At 37.6% G+C, this 25,865-nt stretch overlaps 4 protein-coding genes across 8 annotated transcripts in view; 2 read left to right on the plus strand and 2 right to left on the minus strand.

Moving 5' to 3' along the window:
- The window catches only part of nAChRalpha1 (nicotinic acetylcholine receptor alpha1), a 100,010-nt gene extending 96,906 nt beyond the window's left edge, over positions 1-3,104 (minus strand). The window contains exon 1 of the mRNA XM_015327196.2: positions 2,964-3,104. The gene's annotated coding sequence lies outside the window, so the exon portion shown is untranslated. The remainder of the gene's footprint in view (positions 1-2,963) is intronic.
- Positions 1-15,419, plus strand: part of LOC149032496 (uncharacterized) — a 32,727-nt gene extending 17,308 nt beyond the window's left edge. Inside the window, exons 2-3 of the mRNA XM_089172761.1 lie at positions 5,213-8,997; positions 12,043-15,419. Of these exons, the coding sequence (XP_089028887.1) occupies positions 5,213-6,214 (1,002 nt within the window). The 3' untranslated portion in view covers positions 6,215-8,997; positions 12,043-15,419. The remainder of the gene's footprint in view (positions 1-5,212; positions 8,998-12,042) is intronic.
- The window catches only part of nAChRalpha2 (nicotinic acetylcholine receptor alpha2), an 86,927-nt gene extending 67,462 nt beyond the window's left edge, over positions 1-19,465 (plus strand). The window contains exons 1-8 of one of the 3 annotated variants that reach the window (XM_015327201.2): positions 15,165-15,418; positions 16,030-16,268; positions 16,378-16,422; positions 16,489-16,598; positions 16,688-16,868; positions 16,939-17,632; positions 17,723-17,931; positions 17,998-19,465. In XM_015327201.2, the coding sequence (XP_015182687.1) occupies positions 16,086-16,268; positions 16,378-16,422; positions 16,489-16,598; positions 16,688-16,868; positions 16,939-17,632; positions 17,723-17,931; positions 17,998-18,210 (1,635 nt within the window). In that variant the 5' untranslated portion in view covers positions 15,165-15,418; positions 16,030-16,085 and the 3' untranslated portion in view covers positions 18,211-19,465. Of the gene's footprint in view, positions 1-15,164; positions 15,419-16,029; positions 16,269-16,377; positions 16,423-16,488; positions 16,599-16,687; positions 16,869-16,938; positions 17,636-17,722; positions 17,932-17,997 lie in introns of those variants that run through there. The other 2 variants (XM_015327200.2, XM_089172790.1) reach the window with 2 other exon arrangements.
- Positions 19,466-21,363: 1,898 nt separating this feature from the next.
- Positions 21,364-25,654, minus strand: LOC107069695 (uncharacterized). 3 transcript variants are annotated; one of them, XM_089172794.1, is made up of 5 exons: positions 25,379-25,654; positions 25,069-25,277; positions 23,868-24,068; positions 23,501-23,768; positions 21,364-23,390 (listed from the first exon to the last, which is right to left on the minus strand). In XM_089172794.1, the coding sequence occupies exons 3-5, from the start codon at positions 24,061-24,063 to the stop codon at positions 23,288-23,290; spliced, it is 567 nt and encodes a 188-aa protein (XP_089028920.1). In that variant the 5' UTR covers positions 24,064-24,068; positions 25,069-25,277; positions 25,379-25,654; the 3' UTR covers positions 21,364-23,287. The 3 variants fall into 3 exon arrangements, with proteins under 3 accessions (XP_089028920.1, XP_015182689.1, XP_015182690.1); XM_015327203.2 differs by lacking the exon at positions 25,069-25,277 and having other exon boundaries at positions 25,379-25,651; XM_015327204.2 differs by lacking the exons at positions 25,069-25,277; positions 25,379-25,654 and adding an exon at positions 24,147-25,003.
- Positions 25,655-25,865: the final 211 nt, after the last annotated feature.

The following is a 25,865-nucleotide window of genomic DNA, read 5'->3' on the forward strand; positions in this document are numbered from 1 at the left end:
ATAAGAGTGTATATATATGTGTGTAGGATATACTCAAGTCACGACGAGAAAGAGAAAGAGAGAAAATGGAGCAGCGCAGCAGCAACGCGGTGGATACGCCTCACTTTGCACCGTAGTGTAACGCCGGTACTTCACACCGTGGCGCGAGGTTCAGAGAGAGAAAGAGAGAGAGAGAGAGAGAGAGAGAGAGAGAGAGAGAGGGTTAGTGGGGGTTGCAAAGAGAGGGTGGAAGGCTGGCAAACTCGGCCGCTTTAACCTGCATCCGTGACTCCGCAGCGGCGTCAACCATCCCACTCCCACATCCAACCAACCCCTATCCCCGCTTTACCACCTTTCCACGCTTCGAAATGAAAAATGCTATTCGTCCACGCTTCCTTTGGCCGGACAAAAATTAGCATTTCGATTGTACCAGTCGCGTACGGTAAAAGCTTCAAAAGGCTGCAGTTGCAATTTTTCGATGTTCCCAGAATCCAACCCAAACCCTACTACTACTACGAATCCTTTTTCCCCATCCGATTTTCGCATATGAAGTGAACGAAACTTTTCATTCTCTTCCTATTTTATCGTGTTTCCTCTTTTTTTTTTATCCTCTCTTTTTCTGCTGTTTTACGTGTTTTTTGTTCATTCTTTTCCTTTCATTTCTTTTTTTTTTTTTCAAATAATAAACTTGCCCATCAATGAGTATTCATGCGAAGAGACAAAGACAATTGATCTATGGAATATTAAAAAGAAAGGTCTTCCCTCGATCTATTGGGTATCCTTTGATAGATAAAAATGATTACGGAATCGTTTCGATACGATCCCTTTTGGAAAATAGTAAAAAATATAACGATAACAGAATAAGAAGATAAATAATAAATAGGATAAAATCGTTATAGATTTCTAGGATAGATAAAAAGAATTCTAGGATTTATCGAGATGAATTTTTCGAGAGAAAGAAAAGGTGCAAGAAGCGAGTAAACTAAATTTGTTAGATATCTACCCTAAGGATTCTCCTAGTTTGAACGAGATGATGATATTCCTTTGCATCATACTTCATTCCCCGTATCCTCCTACCACAGAAAGAAACTGCATATTGTAGGGAGATTCGAAAACTTTGAACTGAAGTACTACTTCTATGGAATCTCGTGCAATCATAGCGCGAACTTTGTGATGAGGGAGAGAGAGAGAGAGAGAGAGAGAGAGAGAGAGAGAGAGAGAGAAAACAAAGAGAGAAACAGAGAAAGATATATATATAGAAAGATGGATAGAAATTTGGATCGAATACGAAGGAAGATAGTAGAGACGTTAATTTGAATGTAAATCTCATCTCGTCGTGAGGGAGTATCATTGAATAAGCGAATCATAAATTTGAATAACATCAATATATTATCGGTCAGTAAATCATTGGACAACGTCAAGCATAGCCTACCAAAAGGACGATTGAGTGACAATGGCAGTTCTCTCCTCCCTTCACCTAATGACACTTCTTGCGTTACTTTCTTTATTTTTTTGTTTTTTTACACCACCCTAACGATGATTTATTATTACAAAACCTACAAGACTTATCGACGATGAAAACAACAAGCTTTAAATATTTTTTATGATAACGATGGATAATAGCGCAGAATCATTTAAACGATATCTCACGTCTCATTTGACGTATGTAGAGAAAGACAAATAGAGGGAGAAAATTTGCATGCGTATAAATGGACGATTGCTTCCGAATTGTTGCACGCTCGACTTTCTCCTTCTCTGTATTCGTATATTTCACTTTCTCTCTTTCTCTCCGTTTCTCTGCCTATCTTTCTCGAAGCTTCCCAAATCCGTAGAATTTTCATCGAGTAGAAAAAGAGAGGAGGAAAAAAAAGATAAAGAAAAAGAAGAAGAAACATACATACATACATACTACATAGCACGCTTCGCCGTGCTTTTGAAAAAAGCTTTAGAGATGCAAGTCAGGAAAGTAGCAACAGCAGCAACAGCAGCAGCAGCAGCAGCAGCAGCAGTAGCACGATACTCTTTCTTTCTCTCTCTTTCTCTCTGTTTCTCTTTACTAAAGAGACCGTACCTTGACCGGAAAACGTTGCCTACCCCGCATTCAACGGACTTCTTAAAGTGGATTTTCAAATGATAGCGAACTCACTGAAATAAGATTACTCTTCGGCAGAGCTCGGCATTGAGCTTGCTTTAGACGTTCGATTCTCCAAAAGCTAGTCGATTATTTTAATCTCCAACCGATCGGATTTTATATCGAATACGATAACGTCCAAAAGATATATGAATATATACATATGCATATAGATAGATAGATAGATAGATAGATAGATATGTATTTTTTACGATAAATCTCATTGTTCGTAATATATGTAAGTACGTTATATTCGATGTAATAATCGAATATGGACCTAAATTTATCCCCTTTACCATTTTCCATTCGTACAAAAATATCGTCATTTGTCTTTTTTTATCCTCGTTAGATTATTCCTTTTACTAATATTATATTTCTTCTACTTTGACAAATGTTCTGAAACAAATTTGCCCACGTTCCGATGGAAATATAAGATGGATCGATTTAACGAGGGAAAATAACAAAAATACGGAAGAGTGATGAAATCTAAACTAAATGAAAATTCGAATACACCGTCTGTCTGCAGAGGACGTCGGCACCGTCGATATCTTTCGTAGAATCCACCGAAAGTTCAATGACACGCACGCGGCGCGTTGTCTCCGTACCACACCGCACCTCATCCTCGTCGAATCGATAAAAGTTTAAACTCAGCTAGCCTATCCGCGGTATCCCTCCTCTTTTTATCAATCTATCTCCCTCTCTCTCTTATTGAATCATCTGTTAAATTTCAAGCGTTACTTCATTTATCTACCGTTCTCTTCTTCATCTACCGTTGATTTTGATACTATTAATCAGATAATTATAAATATGTAATAAAGGGAAGGTAAAAAAAGAAAAATGATGAGAAACTCACGTAGTTATCTCTTTGGGTGGGCACATTGCCCGCGGGCGTCGGTGAAGAAAAACGCCGAAGGACGACGAGCTACCTAAGCCCGGGCGTTCTACGTGGATTCGTGTCCCGTGGTGCCGATTTACCCGCAGCAGTCCCCAGTCCTCGCTGCCCAGTCGACGTGGCGCACCCACACATATCCACCACGTCTCTATCTTAATCTTTTTCGTTTTCGTTTTCGTCTTGTTCGTCCTCCACGAGTCCACACCGACGTAATCCGCGTCGTCGTCGTTATTGTTGTCCGTCACGCTCGCCCTCGTTGTTCTAGTCGTCGTCGTCGTCGTCGTCGTCGTTCTAGTCGTCGTCGCCGCGACTATCTCGACGCCGGCGTCGAGAATTAACGCGAACAACCTCTTCAAATCCTTCAAGTCGATTACGCCGAACGACCACGAGATTGGTTTAACGTGAACACTTCGAGTAGTAGAAGAACAACAACAAGTACAAGAGGAAAAAGAAGAAACATGAGAAGCAGAAGAAGAAGTAGAAGAAGAAGAAGAAGAAGTAGAAGTAGAAGTAGAAGTAGAAGTAAAAGTAGAAGTAGAGGTAGAAGAAGAAGTAGAAGTAGAAGTAGAAGTAGTAGAAGTAGAAGTAAAAGTAGAAGTAAAAGTAGAAGAATTAGAAGAAGCACCGAGCACCAACACCACCGACAACCACAACGATGTTGACGAGGAGGATGATGGCGATGAACTTGACGTTAATGGACGCGACGATGGCGTTGACTTGAAAGTTGACGCTGACGTTGACACTGATGATGACGATGGCGATGGCGATGGCGACGACGACGAAGAAGAAGAAGAACCGACGAAGATAGCCCCGAGAAAAGATCCGGACGGCAATAGAACGGCACTGCTTCCGCTTTGAACGAGGAGGACTGAGAAGGAGGAAACACGCGACCGTTGCCTCCGCTAGCAGCGACCGTTTAAAGGCCCTTGGAGGAGGAACGAACGAGGACGAGTCGCGGCTCCTGCGGCCGCGCGACCGACTACCATCGACAACAACATCGTCACTCTTATCGGCATCTTTAACTTTCTCGTCGACACGAACAACATCGACGCGTAACTGTAACCCCTTATTTTCCTTAAGACGAATTCCTTCAACGAGACCAACACCGCCCCCGTAATCGTCCTGACCGTTTTCGATAGTTTGATCGCATTATTATCCTTAGCAATAATAGTAGTAGTAGCGTTATTGCTCAAACTGCTATTCGTCGTCGAGTTTTGTTTCTTGCATGGGAACTCTCTCGTCATCGTCGTCCCCGTCGCACCGCTCGTTGCCGGTAACGGCACTTCCGTTTCTATTAGCCCGATATCCGTGCCAGTGATACTAGTCGTATTAGTACAAGTACTTGTAGTAGTAGTAGTAGTAGTAGTAGTAGTAGTAGGAGCAATAGTATTAGTAGTAGTAGTAGTAATAGTAGTACTAGCAGTAATAGTTGTAGCGATAGCAGGGACAGCAGTCGCGGAAGCGGCAATCGTCGTCCACGTCGTCCTCGCCGTCCTCGCCGTCCTCGTCGTCCTCGTCGTCGTTTTTACAATCCTCGTAGCAGTAATAATAAAAGCAGCAGCAGCGGCAGCAACAACGGCGGCAGCGGCAGCAGTAATAGCAGCAGCAGCAGCAGCAGCAACAGCAGCAGCAGCAATAGTAGTAGTAGTAGTAGTAGTAGTAGTAGTAGTAATAGTAGTGGTAGTAGTAGTAGTGGTAGTAGCGGTAGTCGGCGTACTCGTTGCTCTCGTTGCCCTCGTCCTCGTCGCGTTCACGCTCGCCGTTACTACGCTACTCGACGTGTACGACCTCTTCGTTCTCTTCTTAGCCGATCCCGCCGTTGTCATCGTCGTACAAAACGAATCCGAAAGAACGTTCCGAGCGGCCATATCCCGCGGCGGAATCCAGCGGCTCCTGCCAGACGCAGCCGGGCCGACGAACGCACCGGCCGACCACTCGAGCTTTCTTCTTCCACTTTGTCGTCGTCGTCGTCGTCGTCGTCGTCGCCGTCGTCGTCCTCGTCGTCGTCCACTTTGTCTCCACTTGCCGCGCAAACCACCCCACTCGAGGACGCCGCAACCGCCGCCGCCGATGCCCGCCGAATCGGTTGGGGTTCTTCTTCCACGTTTTTCCCTATCGCTCGAAAACCACACGTTCTCCACCGTCGCCGCCGCTAGTCGGTGGTGCCGCCAAGGAGGACGATGCGGCACGTGCGGCAGCCCGCATAAGAGGCGGACGCCTCTTCCACGAGGCCGACGACGATCATTCACCTAGAGAGCACCCACCACTACACCACTACCACCACTACCACCACCACCACCACCATCACCACCACCGCCGCTACCTCCAACGCCACGCTGACCTCCTCCTCCACCTCTTCGCGTTCCGCTTCCTACAGACTTTTCCTTTTGCCTCGACACACCTTTTTCTTTCCTTTCTTCTCACCCTCTCTCCTCTCTTCTCTATGTCTCTTTCTTCTTCTCGTTATCAATATTTTCTCATTCGTTAAGAGAATATTACTATGTCTAACCGACAAACCGAAAGGCCGCTTCTTCGGCCGCGTTAAGCCTTCCGATGGACGTTGGACGACGCTTAGGCTCTCTCATGTCTCCGGCTTTTCCTTTCCTTCTGTTACACTTCTTCGATGCTACTACTTTTTACTTCTTCTTTCCTTCCTATTCTTTTCCTTTTCCTCCTCCTCCTCCTCCTCCTCCACCACCACCTCCACCACCACCTCCACCACCACCACCTCTCTTATTTCTCTTGTTAAAATTAACTTGCTCTCCTCCTCCTCCTCCTCCTCTTCCTCCTCCTTCTTCCACTTCTTGTTCCTTCTCCTGTGCGACAACAGGAGCAAGGAAGCAGCGCTCGACGCGTACCTCTCGGCGGTCTTCTTCGGAAACTGCGCGTCCTCTCTTCGTCGTCGTGCGTGGGAGCTTGCGTGCGAGAGCTTGCGTGGAAGCTTGCGTGCCAAGTTGTTGTGCGCGCGCGTGCTATCTCTCTCTCTCTCTCTCTCTCTTCCTCTTCTTCTTCTTTACATCCACCGGAGAATCATCGTTGTCGTCGTCGGGTGCGCGTCAACTTTATCTCCGAAACGTCAGGGTTGCATACATGCGTGCGTGCGTGAGTGCGTACATGCGTATTTACTTATACACACACACACACACACACACACACCTCCGCGCGAGAAACTCGCGCGCGAGCTTATTTTTATTTTATACGAAGAGGAATAATCAGTCGGCCGGTCCAGGGCGCATTTTTTCCTTCTCTCTTTGGACACTGCGTGGCCTGCAGCACCAGCGGCAGCAACAGCAGCAACAACAGCAACAGCAACAACAACAGCAGGAGCAGCAGTAGCGACGTTTACAGCACTCCAGCAACCAGCAACCAGCAGCAGCAGGCACTCCCAGGACGCGTCTCTCTCTCTCTCTGACAATGTTCCGAGCGAGCAACCCACCTTAGCACTGACGCTCTCTGCTCGTTTCGGGGGGGTGTTGTGGCGAGCCGTCGCTCTACACTCCACCCTCCATCACCCTTCTCTTTCTCCCTCTCTCTCTCTCGGTCCGTTCCACGGTTGAAGTCGCTCTCCGGTTAGAGCCCCGCCGCACAAGCCACCCTGCGCCCCGGGAGCCAATACCAACCCCATGTGGAAGCTCCAACGCGAGACGTCGGCGATGACTTGCGAAGCCGACCGAACCCGCCCGAGTCGCCGCCACCCCTGCGCGCCGATACCAACCAACCCCCGCCTCAACCATCCTCTTCCCCTCTCTCTTTCTTTCTTTAACCTCTCTACCATCACGCAGGTGCCGCCCCTGAAAGCTTGCCAAGCCCGCAAAACACCGCCACTGCTGTTGCCGTTGCTGCTGCTGATGCTGCTGCTGCTGCTGCTGCTGATGCTGCTGATGCTGCTGATGCTGCTGCTGCTGCCATGTGGCAGCACCAACAGGAACGGATGGCCGAAGACTCGCGATCGTCACCGAATTCCTACGAAGCAAACAACTACGATGCAAGAGAGACCATGTGGAAACCTCGAGGCGTCGCCGACGCGCCATCAGTGCCGTATCTTTTATCCTAGTATATGTTAATTCGTGATCACTGTATTTTGATAAATCACAGAAGGAATATCCCTACGTTAAAATCATTTCATACGAGTCTCAAAGAAAAATGCAATTTTTCTTCTTTATGGATTGCATCCTTTATAAGTCTGTATATCTTTGAAAAGAAAAGAAAAACATAAGAGTTTTGATACTGCACTGGGCAGGACCGAGAATTCACGAGCCGCCCTATTTCCCTCTCTCTCTCTGTATTTCGCGTTGCATTTACCCTTCCATGTCCCTTTCTCTCCCACTACGTCACCTCTTTCTAGCCACCCTCGTCGTTCTTCGCAAAGCGAGGTTCCTACCCCAGTCGATACTTACACTGCCGGTGCGAGGTCGACTCGTCAGAGGGTGCTGAACAGAGACCAAAAGCGTCAGCAGCAACAGCAGCAGCAACGTGTTACGAAAAAAAGAAAAAAAGAAAAAAAGAAAAAAAGAAAAACGAAAACTCTGCGCTTATCCTGCGCTCGTCCAAACTTATTCCACCCTTCGTTCTCCTTCCTTCAAACATCCTCAGTATTGAATGTCTTACAATAAAAGCCCTATTCGATACGTCAGTATCGAACACGTTCCTGCATTTACACCCCACATCCTATTCTCTCTTTCCATCTCTTTTTCCTATCTACCCTCTTTGCACTTCCTATTCTCTTCGTTCACTGACTTCTCTCCTCTCTCTCTTTCTCTATGCGAACGTGCAGCCTCTCGACCTTCCCCTTTCTCGAACATTGCGGATGATCTCAGAATTGTTACGTTTAATGGACCGACTGAGAAGCCCCTCGATACTTCCGTACACCCAAAGAGCGAACACGCTAATGGCTCTAACACATCTCTAACACATCTCTAAGGTGAATTCTCCTACTAATCCTTCTCCAACGAATCGAAGATGATAAATAACGCTTAAGAAGTAAAAGTCTTCTCCTGCTTTAGTAAAGTTCCCTCCTTCGACTTAAACCATTCTTGTTTCTCTCTCCGTTGGTCGTAGCTCTTCTATCATTCTCGGAAGTCAACGTCAAGCAACCCCTCCAAATGAATATATATGATTCTTTTCTCTTGTATTCCATGCCTGACACATCCTTCCAATTTTCCGACCCGAAAAATGTCTACTGTCTCCGTAGACAGAAAAACGTTCTATTATTGAAATCAAAAACTCTCCGTAATATATGCTATTGAGATAAAATTATTAAATCAAAATTTTGGGGTTTTTTATCCATCGTACAAAGTAACGAACGTTCGTTTCACTGACGATTTAAAGAGATTTGAACAAAATAGATGGAGGTAGTGGTAAGGGTTGTAGAAAAGGGGGACACGTGTTCTGGAAACGACGAAAACACGCGATTCTCTCATGTACGCGGGTACACGCAGGAACGCGATGCAACCTCAGATATGGTGTTCCACGGTTCTACGTTGTTGTTAGAGCTCTCTCTCCCTTTCTCTCTCTCTCTCTCTCTCTCAACTTGGAGTTGAGTACGTGTGAGGTATTCCCGGTAACTCTCGATCCTTCTCCTCCACCCAGTTCATGGATTCCTCAAAGTAAACAGGTATGCGTGAAGTTCTTGTTTTAGCGATACGGTCACCGGAATTTCTCCAGGAGAGTCAGCCAAGGTGCAATTGTGTTACCTTTGGACGACACGAATGCATCACGAGGGAACACGCGAGCTCCGGAGTCTCACGAAAATTTACAGGAATTCGAAACAGTTGGATAAGCCAATAGGCAATTGCTTTGCCATATCGGCACGGAAAACAAGATGGATGAAACGAACCAAACGAACAAATGATAAAGAGAGAAAAAATGTGCAATATCATTGATAAAATTATTTCTTGGCTAACATATGAATCGTTACAATTTCGATCAAATCATTGTAAAGAAGTTTTCACTTCAAAAACAAAGAAAACTACAAAGAATGAAGAAGATAAAATAGGTAAGGGGACGATCGATAATTTATTTTCAATGAAAATTGGGATAACATGGTTGCTCGCGAATGCTTTATCGAGATGCAATTACGAGAAGAGTGCATATCTATATGAATAGATACATATACACATACGTACACACGAAAGTAACAAAAACGATTGAAGAAGTAACTCGAAACGCGACAAATACCAGACAGATTTCCCTAGGGTCCTTTCAATCCCTTGAAGATGGATAAGCCATCTCTTCTCTATCGGCGTACATACATCGATAGATTTCTTTAAGTAACTCAATTACAACAACCTCGAGAGAGCAAACTTATTCTTGTTTCAACTAAATAGACTCTCCAAGAAGTGTTTCCTATTTTCAAACTTGTTTAGAACAAATTTGTTGATTTATAAACCTCAAAAAAAGAAAACTAATATATATAATAGAAAACTAATATATACCTATAAATTTGATTGAAAGTAAGGACCGTGTTCTAGCAAAAGTTCTACTTTATTATTCGAAAATTCTATTTAGGTATATGCATGTGTTTGTGTTCGTAACATCAGCTAACTTGAACGCGCATAAAGCAAAAGCTTTATCTTCGTAATAGCACCAAGACGAAAGTGTAGATTCGGTAGGAAGGGAGGCGAGACCAAAGCCATCAGAGGATAATGCCTCTACGAAGTCATACGCAGTTGTGACTATTACGAGCTAACGATTCCTTATCCCCCGAGCATAATGCAGTCTGCTGTTCTACAAACGTCTATTCCGCGAATGTCGCGGTAAATGGACCTGAGAATGCGAAATAAAAAAACGACCAAACTTTTCTTACTACGTATAAAACTAACAAAATACTATTTTCCTTTAAGCATATCTTATAACACAGTGCAGAGTTTCCTGCACGTTCTTAAACTACAAGTTTAACCCTTGCAATTTGTTCAAACATTTCCTAAGAAAATAAGTATTGCATCTCTTGTTAAAATGAAGTACCAATCAACTACTCGATGATACGATTTGATCAACTTATAAACATATTTATAAAAATACAAAAATAAAATCAAATAATAAAGCAATAGAAGGAAAAGGAAATATCGATATTTTTTTTGGCGAAGGGAACATCGTAACGAGCGTTCGGTCGATTAATCGAATGAAAGAAACAGGAAGGTAGAAAGTTAGTCGTCGGGACGATCACTCAAGACCTTTCGAGTGGCATTCGTGAACCTATTCGTGAACCTATTCGTGAACCTATTCGTGAACCTATTCGATTCCCTTTCTCCCATTCTCGAGCTTTAATGATGTTTCCTCAAACACCGACTTTTTCTCTCCTCCTGCTCCTCTTTCTCCGTTCTTCTCTTTCCATTTTCGTTTGATGCAGTCGCGCGCGCGCTCCCAATTCCCCTGAGATAGAACGTCTTGCCCGTAACGTTCGTTGAAAGATCAGAATTCGAGCGGATGATGTCGGTGACAGAAGGAACGGGACGACACCCATGGGATTCACAAGAAAGATAGACGAAAGAGAGTTCCTACTTCGATACCTTCACCCCTAACACTACTTCAACCCCCTTCCTTCAGTATATCTCTTTAGTCCTGCCAAGTTCCCAGTCGAGTCTCCGTTTGTGTTAGGTTCCTTCTTCTGCTGACTATTTCTCAATTGAAAGAAGAACAGACGACAATTTCCGTTCAAGTGAAAAAAAAAAGAAAAACCTTGTTGTCTTCTTTATATTCATCTATCTCTATTTATTTGGTACGATACTATCTACGAATTGTTGATAAAGATCAAATAAACTCTATATATATACATTATAATAATCGTCAAAGCACAAGCCATAACGACGAGAACTAGGACTAGGAACGTTAATATTGTTCTCTTTGCTGCGTATACTAGTATCAAGCTAGCTACGTATTACATATGTACATACGTAGCTAGAATATATATACCGGGTGTGTCCCTAAAGGGGTCGGCATAATTTACGAACCGCGAGCACAAACAGTCATTTAAAGTCCGACACCGCCCTGGCCATTATCCTGGAACTGCAAAACGGGGCTGCTCTCATTCTCCCACTTCTACCAAAAAGAGAAAGAGAAAGGAGACCAAGAGAAACTAGAGACATGACTTCAGACTGTTCGGTGGATACCAAGAGAATCCAACAACGAACTATAATGGGATTTCAGCTTATCTCACAGCCCTCCACTTCACCTTCCTCCTTCATCCACTCCAGCATCCTTTTTCTCCTACTATTTCACCCTTTCTTCATGAGATTGAAGAAGAGATTGGCCGATGCGTGAGACTACATTAATTACCGGTACAAGTCAGGAGACTCTTTTCAGTCAACCCTGTGTGTTTGCAAGTGTATATCTTCTTCTAATCCCACGTACTATCACTAGTAATACTCCTAGTTCTCATTCTTTCTCTCACTCTCTCTCTCTCTCTCTCTCTATCTCTCTCTAAGCTTCTCGGTAGACACATGAAGAGAAATTTCAAGAATGCGATTTTAACTGTAACTTTCGTCGTGATTAAGGAAGATTGCTTTTGTCTGAGAGGACATTCTCGAGGTTCGGAATTGATTAATAATTCGCTTCAACGATACAACGTACTGAGAGTGAAAGAGAAAAAGAGAAAAAGGGTTAGATAAGGAGAGAGACAAGAACAAAGTGTTGCATTACTCGTGTACTGAAATAGTTCGAGGAGAAACATCGCTAAACTATCTCTCTTCCGAAGCGACGAACAAAGCCGATCGCTTGATTTACATCGTTTGCCAACTTGAAAACACTCAGCTTAATTTTATTTCATACCAAATTTCTTCCTACACTTTTCGAAGTCAAATATATTGGCTTGTTCAAAAAATTCGTAACAATTTCAAAATGTTGATGTTAAATCGCTTACTGTTACATCGTTGTGCTCTTCTAGACGTTCGTTAATATCTTATAAATGATTATGCATACATTGACTAAATCAACCTGTACATTCGCATTAGCAGGAATAAATTCTAAGGGTTGTTAAAGATTCATGAACATGTTTTATTAATTTTATTTAAGCTGATGGTAGGGGGATGTCTCTTGGTTATAGTTGTTACCTACTCACCTAAACAAGGATTACATCGAGTGAAAAGGGAAGTGTGAAGAAGGGAACAAACCGGACGAAGGAGCTGATGGGACTCGATCGATCTTTCAAGAAAGTTTGGAAATTGAGTGTGAATAGCGATAGACCGATGGACATACACCTCCGGCAGCATACATAGCTGCTGCTATACCAACCGGAAGAATAATTCGGAAGATTAACCTGGTGACGTTAGAAAATGAATTTTCTTTGACAGATAAGCTCAACTTTCTTTATTTTTATTCTTTTTTTTTTTTGTTCTTTTCATCCTTAGAAATGATTTATGATTCCTTGACTACTTTCTCTCTTTTTCTTTCTCTTTCCTTTCCTTTCCTTTCCTTTCCTTTCCTGCCAACTATGTCACGCGAGAATAGAATCCAGATCATCATAGTAATAATAATAATAATAATAATAATAATAATATAATAAAAAGAATATATTATAAAGTTCAATAGAGATGCCTATAAAAATATGTTTCATTAATATTGAACGATCAAAATATTATTCGACACGAGTCCTCGTAAAACGATATACATCATCGTAAATTGCACTCGATTTACTAGACTATTAGCAACTTCGTATGCCAACGATGGAATAAGTAGGGTGTGTGGAGAGGAAGAGGGAGAGAGAGAGAGAGAGAGAGAGAGAGAGCATCCGTGGTGAATTTTGATGCACCAATGTACAGAGCATATTCCTTACACCTGCCGGATACAGTACGTGCAACGTAGACAAGACTCGAGTATGTAAGCTCATGTGATCTATGCTTTAATACAGGTTGTCGCAAAAGCGATTTTAATATCATATGAAATAGTACGAATATTTGTAACAAAGTATCCCTGTCGTTCATTACTGTAAGATATGATTTTTGTGATGTATGACAAAATAAAAAATTGCGCAAATAAAAAAAAGAAAAGCGGATATAAAAAAGAAAATAAAAGAAGAAGAAACAGCTTTCCATTAGACTCATTTCTAATTCGAATAGAAACGAAACCGGTAGTAAAATGGACTCGAATCGAAGTGCATTCGGTCCGCCAACTTTGGTCCATCTGTGATAACAGACCCTTTTAACGTTACAAACGATACTTCCGTTATTTCAAAATACAATTGAATCGTCGAACTTGTTGTTCTTGCGACAATATTTTTCTAAGCGAAGGTACATTGTCTACCGGTTAAAAGTTTGAAGTCACTTACCAATTTTTTGGTCAAAAATCTATATATATTGAAACGATCAACGATGCAAAATGTTATTTTGCAATTGAATGTAAATATTCATTTGAAAGTTTGATAATCCGAAAATATGTTTCTGAAGTTAGGAAAATTTAGAAACTTTGTATTACAAACAAATATCAATTACTACCAATACTCTTATGATTCGTATGTGTATGTATGTGCTTGTGAGTAGATGAGAATGTGTATTTACGTAGGAGAGGCCAGTTACCTCTCGTCTGCACTCAAATATGACGACACACAATATTCCTCCAGCTAGTGTATTTCGCACCAGGAAAACCGGAAAACAGTCACATTTGTCATTGTTGTAACGGACAAGGAATAGTGCATACCAGAAAATGGAGAAATGTTCCTATATATAGATATGTATATAAATATGTAGAGGATATATAGTTGCACCTATACGAAAAGAGAAATATTACAAGAAAATAGTTACGAACTTGACAATAAAGACAAATTTAATGGATTATTCGATTATGATCGTCCTAGCATAATGGGATAGTTTCAAAGAAAAAGATTCTTTTATCAAAGCAGATCGTTCTAAACAGTATCCAAATGTATTGCAGCCTACAAATTACAGTAACTCAATTATATTATGTTCTATTTTGAGAGATATTCTCTCCTTCTATATATTATAATCACATACATGTTTGTACGTGTATACATCGTTTTAGCAATCTATCTATGTCATATAAACACAATACCAAAACTAAAGATCATTAGCCGGATACCGAGGATCTATTAGGATGATATGAATACTCTGTATTATCCTAGGACGATCCTAGAAATCTATTTACGATACGGTTCCTTCCTAAATCCACGAGGACTTATGGCTAACGATGTCCTTTACGCTTACGTGATATCCTATACGCTCGAGGTATCACAAACCAAAGTTAAAAGCTAGCGCATTAAGAAGGTAATGCTTGGAATATTTCATGAAATACACTAGACTCTTTTATTACTATTAAATTATGTAACATGACGCAAATAAGATCAGTCCAAACGAAAATCTTGTTCTACTTCGACGTATTGGAAATCTAGCGATTGATCGAAATGGTACTAACTAAAAGCGCATAGTACCCGATGTCAAGTATAAATCATAAACGGGATGAAAACGGGATGAAAACGGAATGAAAACGGGATGAAAACGGGATGAAAGCGATGTTGTCGGAACGCTTTTACGCAGCTGTGCGAGCAAAAGAGGGCAGTTACCCTTGACGATGACACCCGAGAGTGGCTCGCTCGGCAGCTATCCTCGTAGTGCTTCACACGAGGAAACCCGGAAAATAATCGTGTTTATTAGAGAGAGTCGTATGTTAACGTCTATCTTTCTCTCATACCAACCGTTAGGTTCAACCCTATCTTTATACTTTGTCATAACCGCGAATAAACGAATAAAGAACAAACCAAAAATAAAATAATAAATATTTCGCGCTATTTCGATTAAACGTGTGTACATCAGTGTAATCTCCAACTAGGTTCCCATCCCTCTAGAAATGATTTTTAAAAACAACAAAATATTACAGAATAATAACGCAAAGAAGATACGTAATATATACGTAACGACAATAATAAAAAATGGAATTTGTTATAAAATATAATCGAAAGAGATGAAATGCATATAAGTTTAGTTAGTTCTCTTGTTCCTTTTTTTGGCTTTTCCTTTTATTTGTATTATTTTTGTTTTGTTTTTGTATTCTTTTTGTTTTATTTAGTTCTATTCCATGCGGAACGTCGAGTAGTGAGCTGGAGTTTGCGCTGTTAAAGTTCGTTCATATAGCGCAGGTACGGTCGAGCACGTCGGTGCATGCGCAATAGTGTATTGATCCTACGAATCTAAGATGCATGTACCATCATCCAGTGGTCCATTGGCTGTACACAATGCCATTACTGTTCTACGTTCTTCCGCCGTTTCATTAAACGGTACGAACTTGTCGTGAGAGTAATGCCATACACGACAGATCTTCTTGCATTTCCGATCGATAAAAAGCCTCGAGACATCACGGAGGAAGATCGTAAGAGTTTGGTTCTTTAGATTATGACATCTATCGAAAAACACGAGATTTCATCCTGCATATTAACACGCACCGCTAACACTTTTTGGAATCCTGTTTAACGAGTACGTACTAAAAATCACGCGTTTTATTATTATTATTATTATTATTACCGTAGAAAATATTATTTTTCTTTATTCATTTATTTAAAATACATCACATCGCATCATCGATCAATTTACTTTGGTCTACTGTAATATCAAACTACGCGACCATAAGTAATTGGTCATTTTCAAATGCTTTATTTTATTTATTAAAAAATTGAAATATTTATATTCTTCTATTCTATCAAAATAACTCTAATGTCAGGAGTTTATTTATAAATGAACGTTTGTAAATCGTAGGAAATTAATCAAAAGAAAGTAATACGAACACGTTATGTTAAATGATAATACAGTAGGTATGAACGACTCCAAGTTTAATTTCAACTCCTTCGGCATAAAGTCAATATAGATAGATGGTAGTTAACGCAACAGGTCCATAAATCCCTGACTGGCAATAGCATATAAAGCCTAGTTAAGCTAACGTTATAAAGGTAAAAGTGTCGATTGTATTAAACTGCAGGCTCGTTTCGACAATAATTTATTGATCGACCCCAACAGTCGTCGATACCGCTAACACTGAGTAAAGAAAAGAAATAATTTGTACTTTCTTCCATTTGTTTTTGTAATTTTAGGAAATAACCGATCAAAGGTATACAACAAAATCAATGTACGAGAAAGATAAAGTATAATGATAGCGAAATTAATAGTCGTAATCCTCGCGGCGGCGAGTATTTGCCATGGGAATCCTGATGCTAAAAGACTTTACGACGACCTGTTATCCAATTACAATCGTCTTATTCGACCCGTTTCAAACAACACAGATACGGTCGTTGTCAAGCTAGGTCTTCGTCTTTCTCAGCTCATCGACCTGGTAAGAAGCTAATTTTAAAATAGTTCTTTCTCCGAGATAGTGTTCTTCAATAAAATACTTTAAAATAGAAAAGAACAATCCTATATTAAGAATTCGATTTAATTTGCAGAATTTAAAGGATCAAATCCTAACGACTAACGTTTGGCTCGAACACGTGAGTTCCTACAGCAATCCGATAAATAATAATAATTAAAAAAAAAATGTTACCGTTTACTTTTAGGAATGGCAGGATCACAAATTCCAATGGGATCCAACGGAATACGGTGGTGTTACGGAACTCTATGTACCGAGCGAACACATATGGTTACCCGATATCGTACTTTACAACAAGTAAGCAATTTCATGGTAAAATATCTCTATCTCTCTATCTCTCTCCCGATAAGATGATAGATAAAATAAACTTTAACATCGATTTTCAGCGCCGATGGAGAATACGGGGTAACAACCATGACAAAAGCTATTTTACATTACACGGGTAAAGTACTTTGGACACCTCCGGCTATTTTTAAATCATCCTGCGAAATCGATGTGAGATATTTCCCGTTCGATCAGCAAACCTGTTTCATGAAGTTTGGTTCTTGGACGTACGATGGCTTCCAGGTTAGCAAACAAGCAAATTGATTAAACAACATTTCAAAGAATAATGTAATAATCATATACATATTTACAGATTGATTTGAAACACATTAATCAAAATATGGGAGACAACAAAGTAGAAGTAGGTATCGATCTACGTGAATATTATCCAAGCGTCGAATGGGATATTTTAGATGTACCTGCGGAACGTCATAAAAAATATTATCCCTGTTGCGAGGAACCTTATCCCGATATATTCTTCAATATCACGTTACGTCGTAAGACGTTGTTTTATACGGTTAACTTAATCGTACCGTGCGTTAGTATTTCATATCTTTCGGTATTGGCTTTTTATCTACCTGCCGATTCGGGAGAAAAAATAGCCCTCTGTATCAATATACTTCTATCTCAAACAATGTTTTTCCTACTAATATCAGAAATTATACCGTCGACTTCATTGGCGTTACCTTTATTAGGCAAATATTTGCTATTCACTATGATACTAGTCGGTCTTTCCGTAGTAATAACGATAATAATATTAAACGTACATTATCGTAAACCGAGTACACACAAAATGGCACCTTGGGTAAGAAAAATCTTCATTAGAAGATTACCTAAATTATTATTGATGAGAGTACCGGATGATCTTCTCAATGATCTTGCCGCTCACAAGTTACACGGACGTGGAAAATCTGGGAAAAAAAGTAAATTCAATGCAGCCGTTGCAGCTGCGGTTCAAACTTCATCCATAGTTTCTTCCCCGGATTCTGCTCGTCATCAACGTATCGGTGGTACTCTATTCTTATTTTATCCATTTTTTGTTATACGCCATTTTTATACTAATAAAATAATGATTGAATTCACATCGTATTTTACAGGTTGCAACGGTTTACATACAACATCTGCACACAATAGATTTCTTGGAGGTTTTGGTGGCTACAACGGTCTGCCAACTGTCATGTCCGGATTAGATGAATCTCTGAGTGATGTAACGCCTAGAAAGAAGTATCCGTTCGAACTCGAGAAAGCTTTGCACAACGTCATGTTCATTCAACATCACATACAACGACAAGACGAGTTCAATGCCGTAAGTGTTAACGAATATAATTAATCAATCGCAATTAATAATCATTTTTCTTTCTATTCTTCGTAGGAGGATCAAGATTGGGGTTTTGTTGCAATGGTTTTAGATCGACTTTTCCTTTGGATCTTCACGATAGCTTCCATAAGTGGAACATTTACTATACTTGCTGAAGCACCTGCACTATACGACGATACTAAACCTATCGATATGCAATATTCTTCCGTTGCTCAGCAACAATATCTACCAAGTTCAGAATTTTTTGATCAACTTAATCAAAACTGATAACTTCATTTATTCGAGTATTTGGAATACGATGTACAGTTCATACGAAAGTCTTGTCTTATAAGAATGCGTTCAAAAAAAAAAAAAAAAAAAAAACAACATAAAAATAAAAAAAGATTTGCAAGACAAGAGAAAGACGCGTCTAGAATGATCGAATACGTTTTTTGCTAAAATATCTAATTGTAAACGTAATTGTTCGTATGTAATCCACGATTCTATTTCTAGCGAGTGCTTCAAACTACAACAACAACAAAAAAGGAATTTTTACAAAATGTTAGACATCTTCACGAGTAGTATCGGCACTCTTTTAAATCACGACAAATTTCGAGATAAACGTGGCCTACAAATTCAAAAGATTGGTTAAAGCGTACATATGTACAGGGTGGTGTGCGAACATCAACGAAAATTTTCTAAAGTGTCTTAATGTACTTTAATGTGACGATAATCTTTTTTAACACTTTTTGTAAAATATTGTTTTCCCTAAGAGTCTTTACATAATAAAACAAAAATCATGTTAAAATTCCTTGATAATTCTTCATAAAATAACAAACTCCGAAATAATCGCCAATTTATTTGGACACCACCCTTATTGTTACTCGACAAGAATTTTCACCGTAAAACTTTAACCACGTAACTATTTAAACGAAATCTCCGTGATAAATATAACAAAGATTTTCTAGTGTGCCAATCGTATGTAACACAGTTACGATAGCGATGTAAGATCTCTTTATAAACAATTCTAATTATTAGGGATTGCGGTACGGTTGTAGAGAGAGAAAGAGAGAGAGAGGGGGCAGAGAATGATAATCATTAATTCGTCAATCTTTACCTGTGAATACAGAAAAATGTCGATAATTAAATTAATCTTCCCGATAAATAAATAAGTATATTAATACTAGAATATTATATATTAATATTAGAAACTTACGTGCATAGGTTTTCGATAAAAATATAGGCAACATCTTTTTCATTACGACTGGCTAAAAAATATCATGTGGGCAGATCACACGTGTTAGAAGTGAAACCTTCGAAAAACTAAGTTTCGAGAGAATGAGACGAATGCAGAATATCAGGTGTACGATAATTGTAGGGTTGTTTTTTTATAATATTAATACTATAATACTGTTACCAATTTCAAAAATAATTTTACATTTACTAACATATAATGCATAACATATTACACAGTAGGCAAGTTCTCAATTCAAAGAAATAAGACAAGTTGCTTCTGGTAAATAAAAAATGTATAAAAACTAAACACCTCTTTGCATGCAAGAAATGCACAAAAACCTTCCGTCAAACAATTTGAAACTTTCCTATTATTTTCTTTCTGCAGATTTTGGCGTAACTGGTGTTAATATTCCGCCGAGAGACACTAAAATAACAATACGCAACATCCAATTGAAAATCATCTAAATAGAAAATAAAAAATAATGTTACAAAAGTGATCTATTAAGATTATGCTTATCTAGAATGAGTAAAAAGAATAAAAAGAGATATATATTGATTAGAAGCTATTTAATGAAGTCCTGAGGTTTTTTCCGAAAAGTAGTGAGGTTTTGTACTTTGTGTACACTTTGAGTCGTAAATTTCAGCGTCATGGTAAGCTCCACCGATTCACGCCGGGCGTTTAACATCCTAAAAATGTTTTTATTTTATTTAAACATTAGTATGTGTTTCTTAAGTACGCAAGTATTACAATTAATAATATAATTTTTTTATATGCGACTTAAATGTGACTTGTTTTTGAATGGAATTTGTCAGCTGCTCCTAATGTATTCTACAGTGTTCTCTAATTTTTTTTTTTATGTATCTGATAATTATTTTTTTTTTGTAAAATATTGCAGATAATAAAATTATTATATTCTATATATTTTCTAATTATTAATTGTAATATTTGCGAAATAAAGTATTTGATATACATTTTTTAATAAAAAAAAAATAGAAATATTTTTAAATAGAAAAGAAATGATACGTTTAGTAAAAAAAAAAACAGACCACGCACCTTCTTTCTTTATTTTGACTGTCGGTTCGTTTGTACCTTATTTTTTTGTTGCATACCTACGTTCTTATCTCTGTTTATTCTTCTACCCTTCTATCGCTCCTACCTACAAACTGTTTGAGTATCGAAATAATATGTGTCCACTCTTCGTAGTATGTAGATGAACACAAACACACACATATAGAACCAGGAGCGATAACTACGAAGCATAGCATAAAGAGGAGACCGAGAATAGAAGAAACTGTATAGCTATATTCTGTCTCATTCTCTCACAGGCTCAATCTTATATTTTTGTCTCTTTTTCTCTCATTATTTAGTATAGCAGCCGTTTCATAGCTCCGTTTCATAGCTCCGTTTCATAGCTCCGTTTCCTGACCGACCGTGTTTCATTTTTTATCAGATCACTCCCTATTCTAAAGAAGTTTTCACTTCAAAAGTAATCAAATTTGTTCGATACACACTGTACGTCAATGAAAATAAAGATAAATACCTAATAATAACATTATTAAATCTGTTGAAAAACAAATTACCTAATATTAATTTATAAACAGTTTTAATTTATAGGCCACCGATGAAGCAGAGTTGCGTTTAACTAATAGTAAGCAAAGGTAAATTTCAATTCCTAGCTATAATTGGTAATAGTAGAGTATTGTTTTACTGACAACAGATATCTACATTTTTTTATGACGATAAAAATGATTTCTTCTTTTCCTCGCAATCTGTTATAACGAGTTCTTACTTATCCGAACGTCGGTAATAATTAATTTTAACCGCGAAGAGGTATGAATACAATTGCATTCAGATTTGCAGTAAAAATCCAGATAAATATAAATATGAATACATAAATGTAAGTCTGATAACTCGTTAATTATAACAGAATCACGAAATAAAGAACAGAAATCAAGATAGACTCGTATAGGTCAGATAACTGTAATTATTGGAAATAAATAGGACGTGATTTGAATTATTATTAGATATTGGATATTATATAAATATTACATAAACGTCTTCTAATTAGAACATGGATATAAAAATAGGTGTAGAATTCGTGTCAAGTGTACATCGGCCTTTCATTGTAAGACGAGTTTAATATGCATTACGGCTAAGAGAAATGACTTAAGCTATTGCCATATAGCAAAAAAACCTACGATAAATTATTTGTTTTATTATTATTTTTTTTTTTTTTTTTTTTTTATAGTAAACACCCGCGTGTTTTTATTGACTTGATTTTTAGAAGTTGAACAAATCATTACATGTAACATTTTGAGTTTCAATCTGCGATCACGCTGTTCGCATTTATAATAAATATGAAAAGGTCTGAAAATATTATCGTTTTGCATTTCGCAATAGACGATGCGTGTACAAGGATTCTTTCTATCATGCATTAATAAAACAAGTATCATCGTCATATGTTACAAAAGCTACGCACAATTAAATATTAATGTTCTAGCCATAGATTTTTATACCTCGACATAAATGGCCACTATAATAGTAATGATACTATCCGAGTATTTATTCTATATAACCGATCAAATAACGTATTTAAATGTATCGTAATCTTATGCGATAAAGTAAATATTTTTATTTTTTATTTATTATTTTTTGCCTCGCTTTAAAATGGAATGGCAAATCCATCGCAATATGCTCGATATATTTTGCAATACTTATTATATACAATACTAGCATGTGTGGTGTGAGTGTATATATTATATATAATATATCACGTATAATACAAATAAAACATTTGTTCATAGTACTAATATAAATGGACATGCGTGGAATGCTCTTAGAAATATATTCACATTATGGCGGTATTCTATCTTTTTCTGTCCTTCTTCTTCGAAAGCTTTCTTCTCTCTTTGTTTCAATATACCTTCCTAAAAAGACAACAGCATTGCCTTTAAAACTAATTTCATTGAACTCGAATGGTATACAAAGTGCTTCATTTTGCATATGCTGCATTGTGTTTATCGATAAAAAAGATTTAACATATTTATTATGCGTATGTGCGCCACGTTCAATATCATATATTTTCCCAATGTAACTCACTGATGTTTTAAATGGTACAAAAATAAAAGTTCGCATGAACCCCGTCGCTACTAAAACCGGAGGTATGACTATTTTCCTTGCGGATTCTTTTCCTCTAGAATATAAAATATATGTATATATATATATCAAAAAAAAGTCTACTGTTATCAACATGACTTACTTAATTAATTATCGATTGATTTTACATACTAGAGAATTAACAAACAAAAAATAAAAGAAAACAATATGAAATACAATAAAACAAAATAATGAAAGGAATATTTTTTAAATGCCAGTCTTACACACGCGCACTCATGTATATATATATATACATCTATCGCTTACTCACGCAACATCATAAATGTCACAAGGAGACAGGCGTGTTCTGGTTTTCAAGAGGAGTTCCTTTCGAAATTCTTTCTCCTTAATAGGAATAAGCTTCACTACACCGCGTGTGGAACGTAATAAATGCAAGCAAGATAACACTTTGACATGTTTTTATGCAACGATGATATAAATATATATATATATATACATATATATATTATATCGCATTCCCTTAGTTCAATTCATTTGGTTTTCTCATATCTTATCAACTAACTCTAATTGAACAGAATTAAAAGTAGATGACTATCACTCATCAACTAGGTTGCACTCGAATGTTTCATAACGAATAAGCGTAAAACTTGCATGTATATACGTATACATACATTCATACATACACACGATTATCATATCATACATACGTACTATTTGCAGCACACAACCTGCTACAATATATATATATATATATATATAGGTACCCTTATTAACCATTCTTGCGTTACTTTTTATGCACGACGATTATAAAGTATCGAATACGTAGTAGTTTGTTTTTGTTTTCTTTTTCTTTCTTTTCTTCTGTTATCTTTTTTTGTATCTTGTTTCATCAAATAACGCAATACCTAATTATTATTACTATTATTACATGGAAGGCTGAGAAAAAATACGTCTTTTGTGCACCACGTGAAGAGAGACATTGCACATGTTTTTTTTTTTTCACAGTAGCAATCAACCTTTCCATGTACCAATGTGACTTTTGCAATTGGGACATAAATGATGAACACTTATGAAGGTACTCATGCAGTACGGCAGACAAGAGCAGAGGCAACATCTGAAATAAAATATATTTTATTTAACGATCTTACTTTACGTTGACAACAAAAATTCTTAGGACTTAAAATGAATAAATCCAAGCTATTTACAACAACATTTATAACTAACCCCAATAAACAGAGGATAATACAACAAATGTGAGCAGCCGGTTGGTGATCCGATATCGTAGTGGTTTTAATATCAGCATAGCAGGACGGGCAGGTTATTTTGACCGCGTGCGGACCTAGCGCAAAGGTTACGTGTTGGTGAATGATTCGCACTTCCGACGGAGGTGCAAAGTTCTGATCCGTATTAAGCGACTGTGATGCGTTGCGGTCAGCCGGCACGACATAATTCGAGGGCATTGGCATTGTCATTTGTTTCGGTGGTTGATTATCTACAATTTTAAACAAATATATACATCAATCTTATTTAGAATAAATATGAAAGTATAAAAAACAATGTAATTAATATAATATAATATTGTATAGCGTACAGGTAGGTGGTACTGGCATGGAGGATACTGGCATGGAAGGTACTGGCATGGAGGGTACTCCAACAGGGTATGGTGGATTAGGTACACCACCATAAGCAATAGCTTCTTCGTAAGTAGGTGGACCTATTGGTAATGAGGCTTCCACAGGTGCTGATGGTTCCATGTTGCTATTATTCGATGCAATATTTTTCGCCATATTTTCTAAAATGACAGGATCAAGAATTAATGATCTAACCTTTTTTAATTAATTAATAAACTTAAAAAAAAATACAAACTTACCAAGTGAAGAATGATTAAATGATTAGTTTGTGCACACAATTACTAATACACACTTACATATTGTTTCTTAACATTATTTTTTAAATAAAAATACATCACAAAAACTCTATTTTTTTATTAAGGTTCAAAACTTTGCAATTAGTTCTTGCATAACCATAAGGTATAAAAGCATCTAAATACACATATACATTTATCTATTTAAATATTTGACGTAGGTAAACTCCGTAACTTGGGGAATAGAAAGTGAATGTTAAGTAACGGAATCACCGATGACGACACAACTCAATTAAATTCGAAAGTATTTGTGTATGTGTGCGTGTTCTATAGATATATATAAATAATACATAGTATCCTCAAATTTTTCCACATAATGTTACAAAACTTTATTAATAAAAATAAGAAAATGATTTAATCTAACTATTTTAAATATCTTTCAAAAACTGTTTCATTAAAAAATTATATAAGACGAATAACAAACTTTGGTATTATCTCGTTTATTAGATATCACGCTAATGTATTTTTAATTTAAAAAAAAACAAAGAAGACTGAATTATGTATTAGATTAAAAACAAATATGCTTGAGAAATAAATGCTTGGAATTTCAATATTTTTTGTTGTTAAACCCAATCTAGTGCATAGACAAAAATTGATGGTGAATACACATTGTCGCATATTTATTTTTTAAAAGATTATTTACTTGTTTAATTTTGTTCTATTTTTTGAATCGCATACAAATTTATCTAAAAAGGAAATATTGTCTGACGTAAGATAGTATTATTATTATCTAGACAATTGATAAATTCTTGTATATAATATTTTTCGCCCGCTCTCTCTCTCTCTCTCTCTCTCTCTCTCTCTCTCTCTCTCTCTTTCTTTCGTTACTTAACGATAAAAGTGAAAAGAATAAAGATTTGAGGATTACCGGGAAAAAATGTATAACGTAGAAGCGTCGACCGGTTACTTGACACAATGACGTAGTAGATAACTCGTCTCTTTAAATTCTGGACATATACTTTATATATATATATATATATATATAATGTACTACACTAATGCAAGTATATAATGACATCACACAATGCATTTCAACCCTTCGTCCTACAGGTCCTTTTCCCATTTATTTCTTCCCAACTTTTAAACATTTTCAATTAAAAAAAGAATAATTGAACCAAAGTAAACAATAAGAAAATAAAAATAACATATGTAATTAATAATAATTAAATAATACTTACATGTTAATGTGTAGAAGAGAAAGAAGAAGTTTACAATTCTAAGAGTGTACCGGGATGACAGTAAGGTTATTTATCTTCAAAATCCAATTTCCAAATAACTTTGCAACATAACACTATTTTTATCACTTATAACACTTTTTATCACGAATTGTTATTTAATTGTGCAAAAATATATTAACGTTCTTTATATCCCGTTAATATTCCACACGCATTATCCGTAAAAAGAAACACTCCACGAAATTCGACCAACAACTAAATCTAAAGAGCACAATGCACAATAATTCGCAATCGATTCGCGAAATATTTCGATAATCGAACGCTACTAACCTATCGATAGGATGATATTCGCACTAGATGTTTACGCGGGAGATTCAAATTATAATCACTTTCTTGTCCTAACAAGGAGACGGTGTGATTGTCCCACATAGTCTCCTCTAGTCAAACGATTTTAAATTTCTGTTAAAAAATATAATTATATTAATTTTAT

The sequence above is a fragment of the Polistes dominula genome, unplaced genomic scaffold (genome assembly GCF_049000335.1).
Source record: "Polistes dominula isolate Pdom_NZ unplaced genomic scaffold, Pdom_raw_medaka contig_23, whole genome shotgun sequence".
NCBI lineage: Eukaryota > Metazoa > Arthropoda > Insecta > Hymenoptera > Vespidae > Polistes > Polistes dominula.

Coding starts and splice junctions, on each gene's coding strand:
- LOC107069695 (XM_089172794.1), bottom strand. CDS start 24,063: ATGGCGAAAAATATTGCATCGAATAATAGCAACATGGAACCATCAGCA. Junction 23,769..23,867: donor CATGCCAGTACCACCTACCT/GTACGCTATACA, acceptor TTAAAATTGTAG/ATAATCAACCACCGAAACAA. Junction 23,391..23,500: donor ATTATCCTCTGTTTATTGGG/GTTAGTTATAAA, acceptor ATTTTATTTCAG/ATGTTGCCTCTGCTCTTGTC.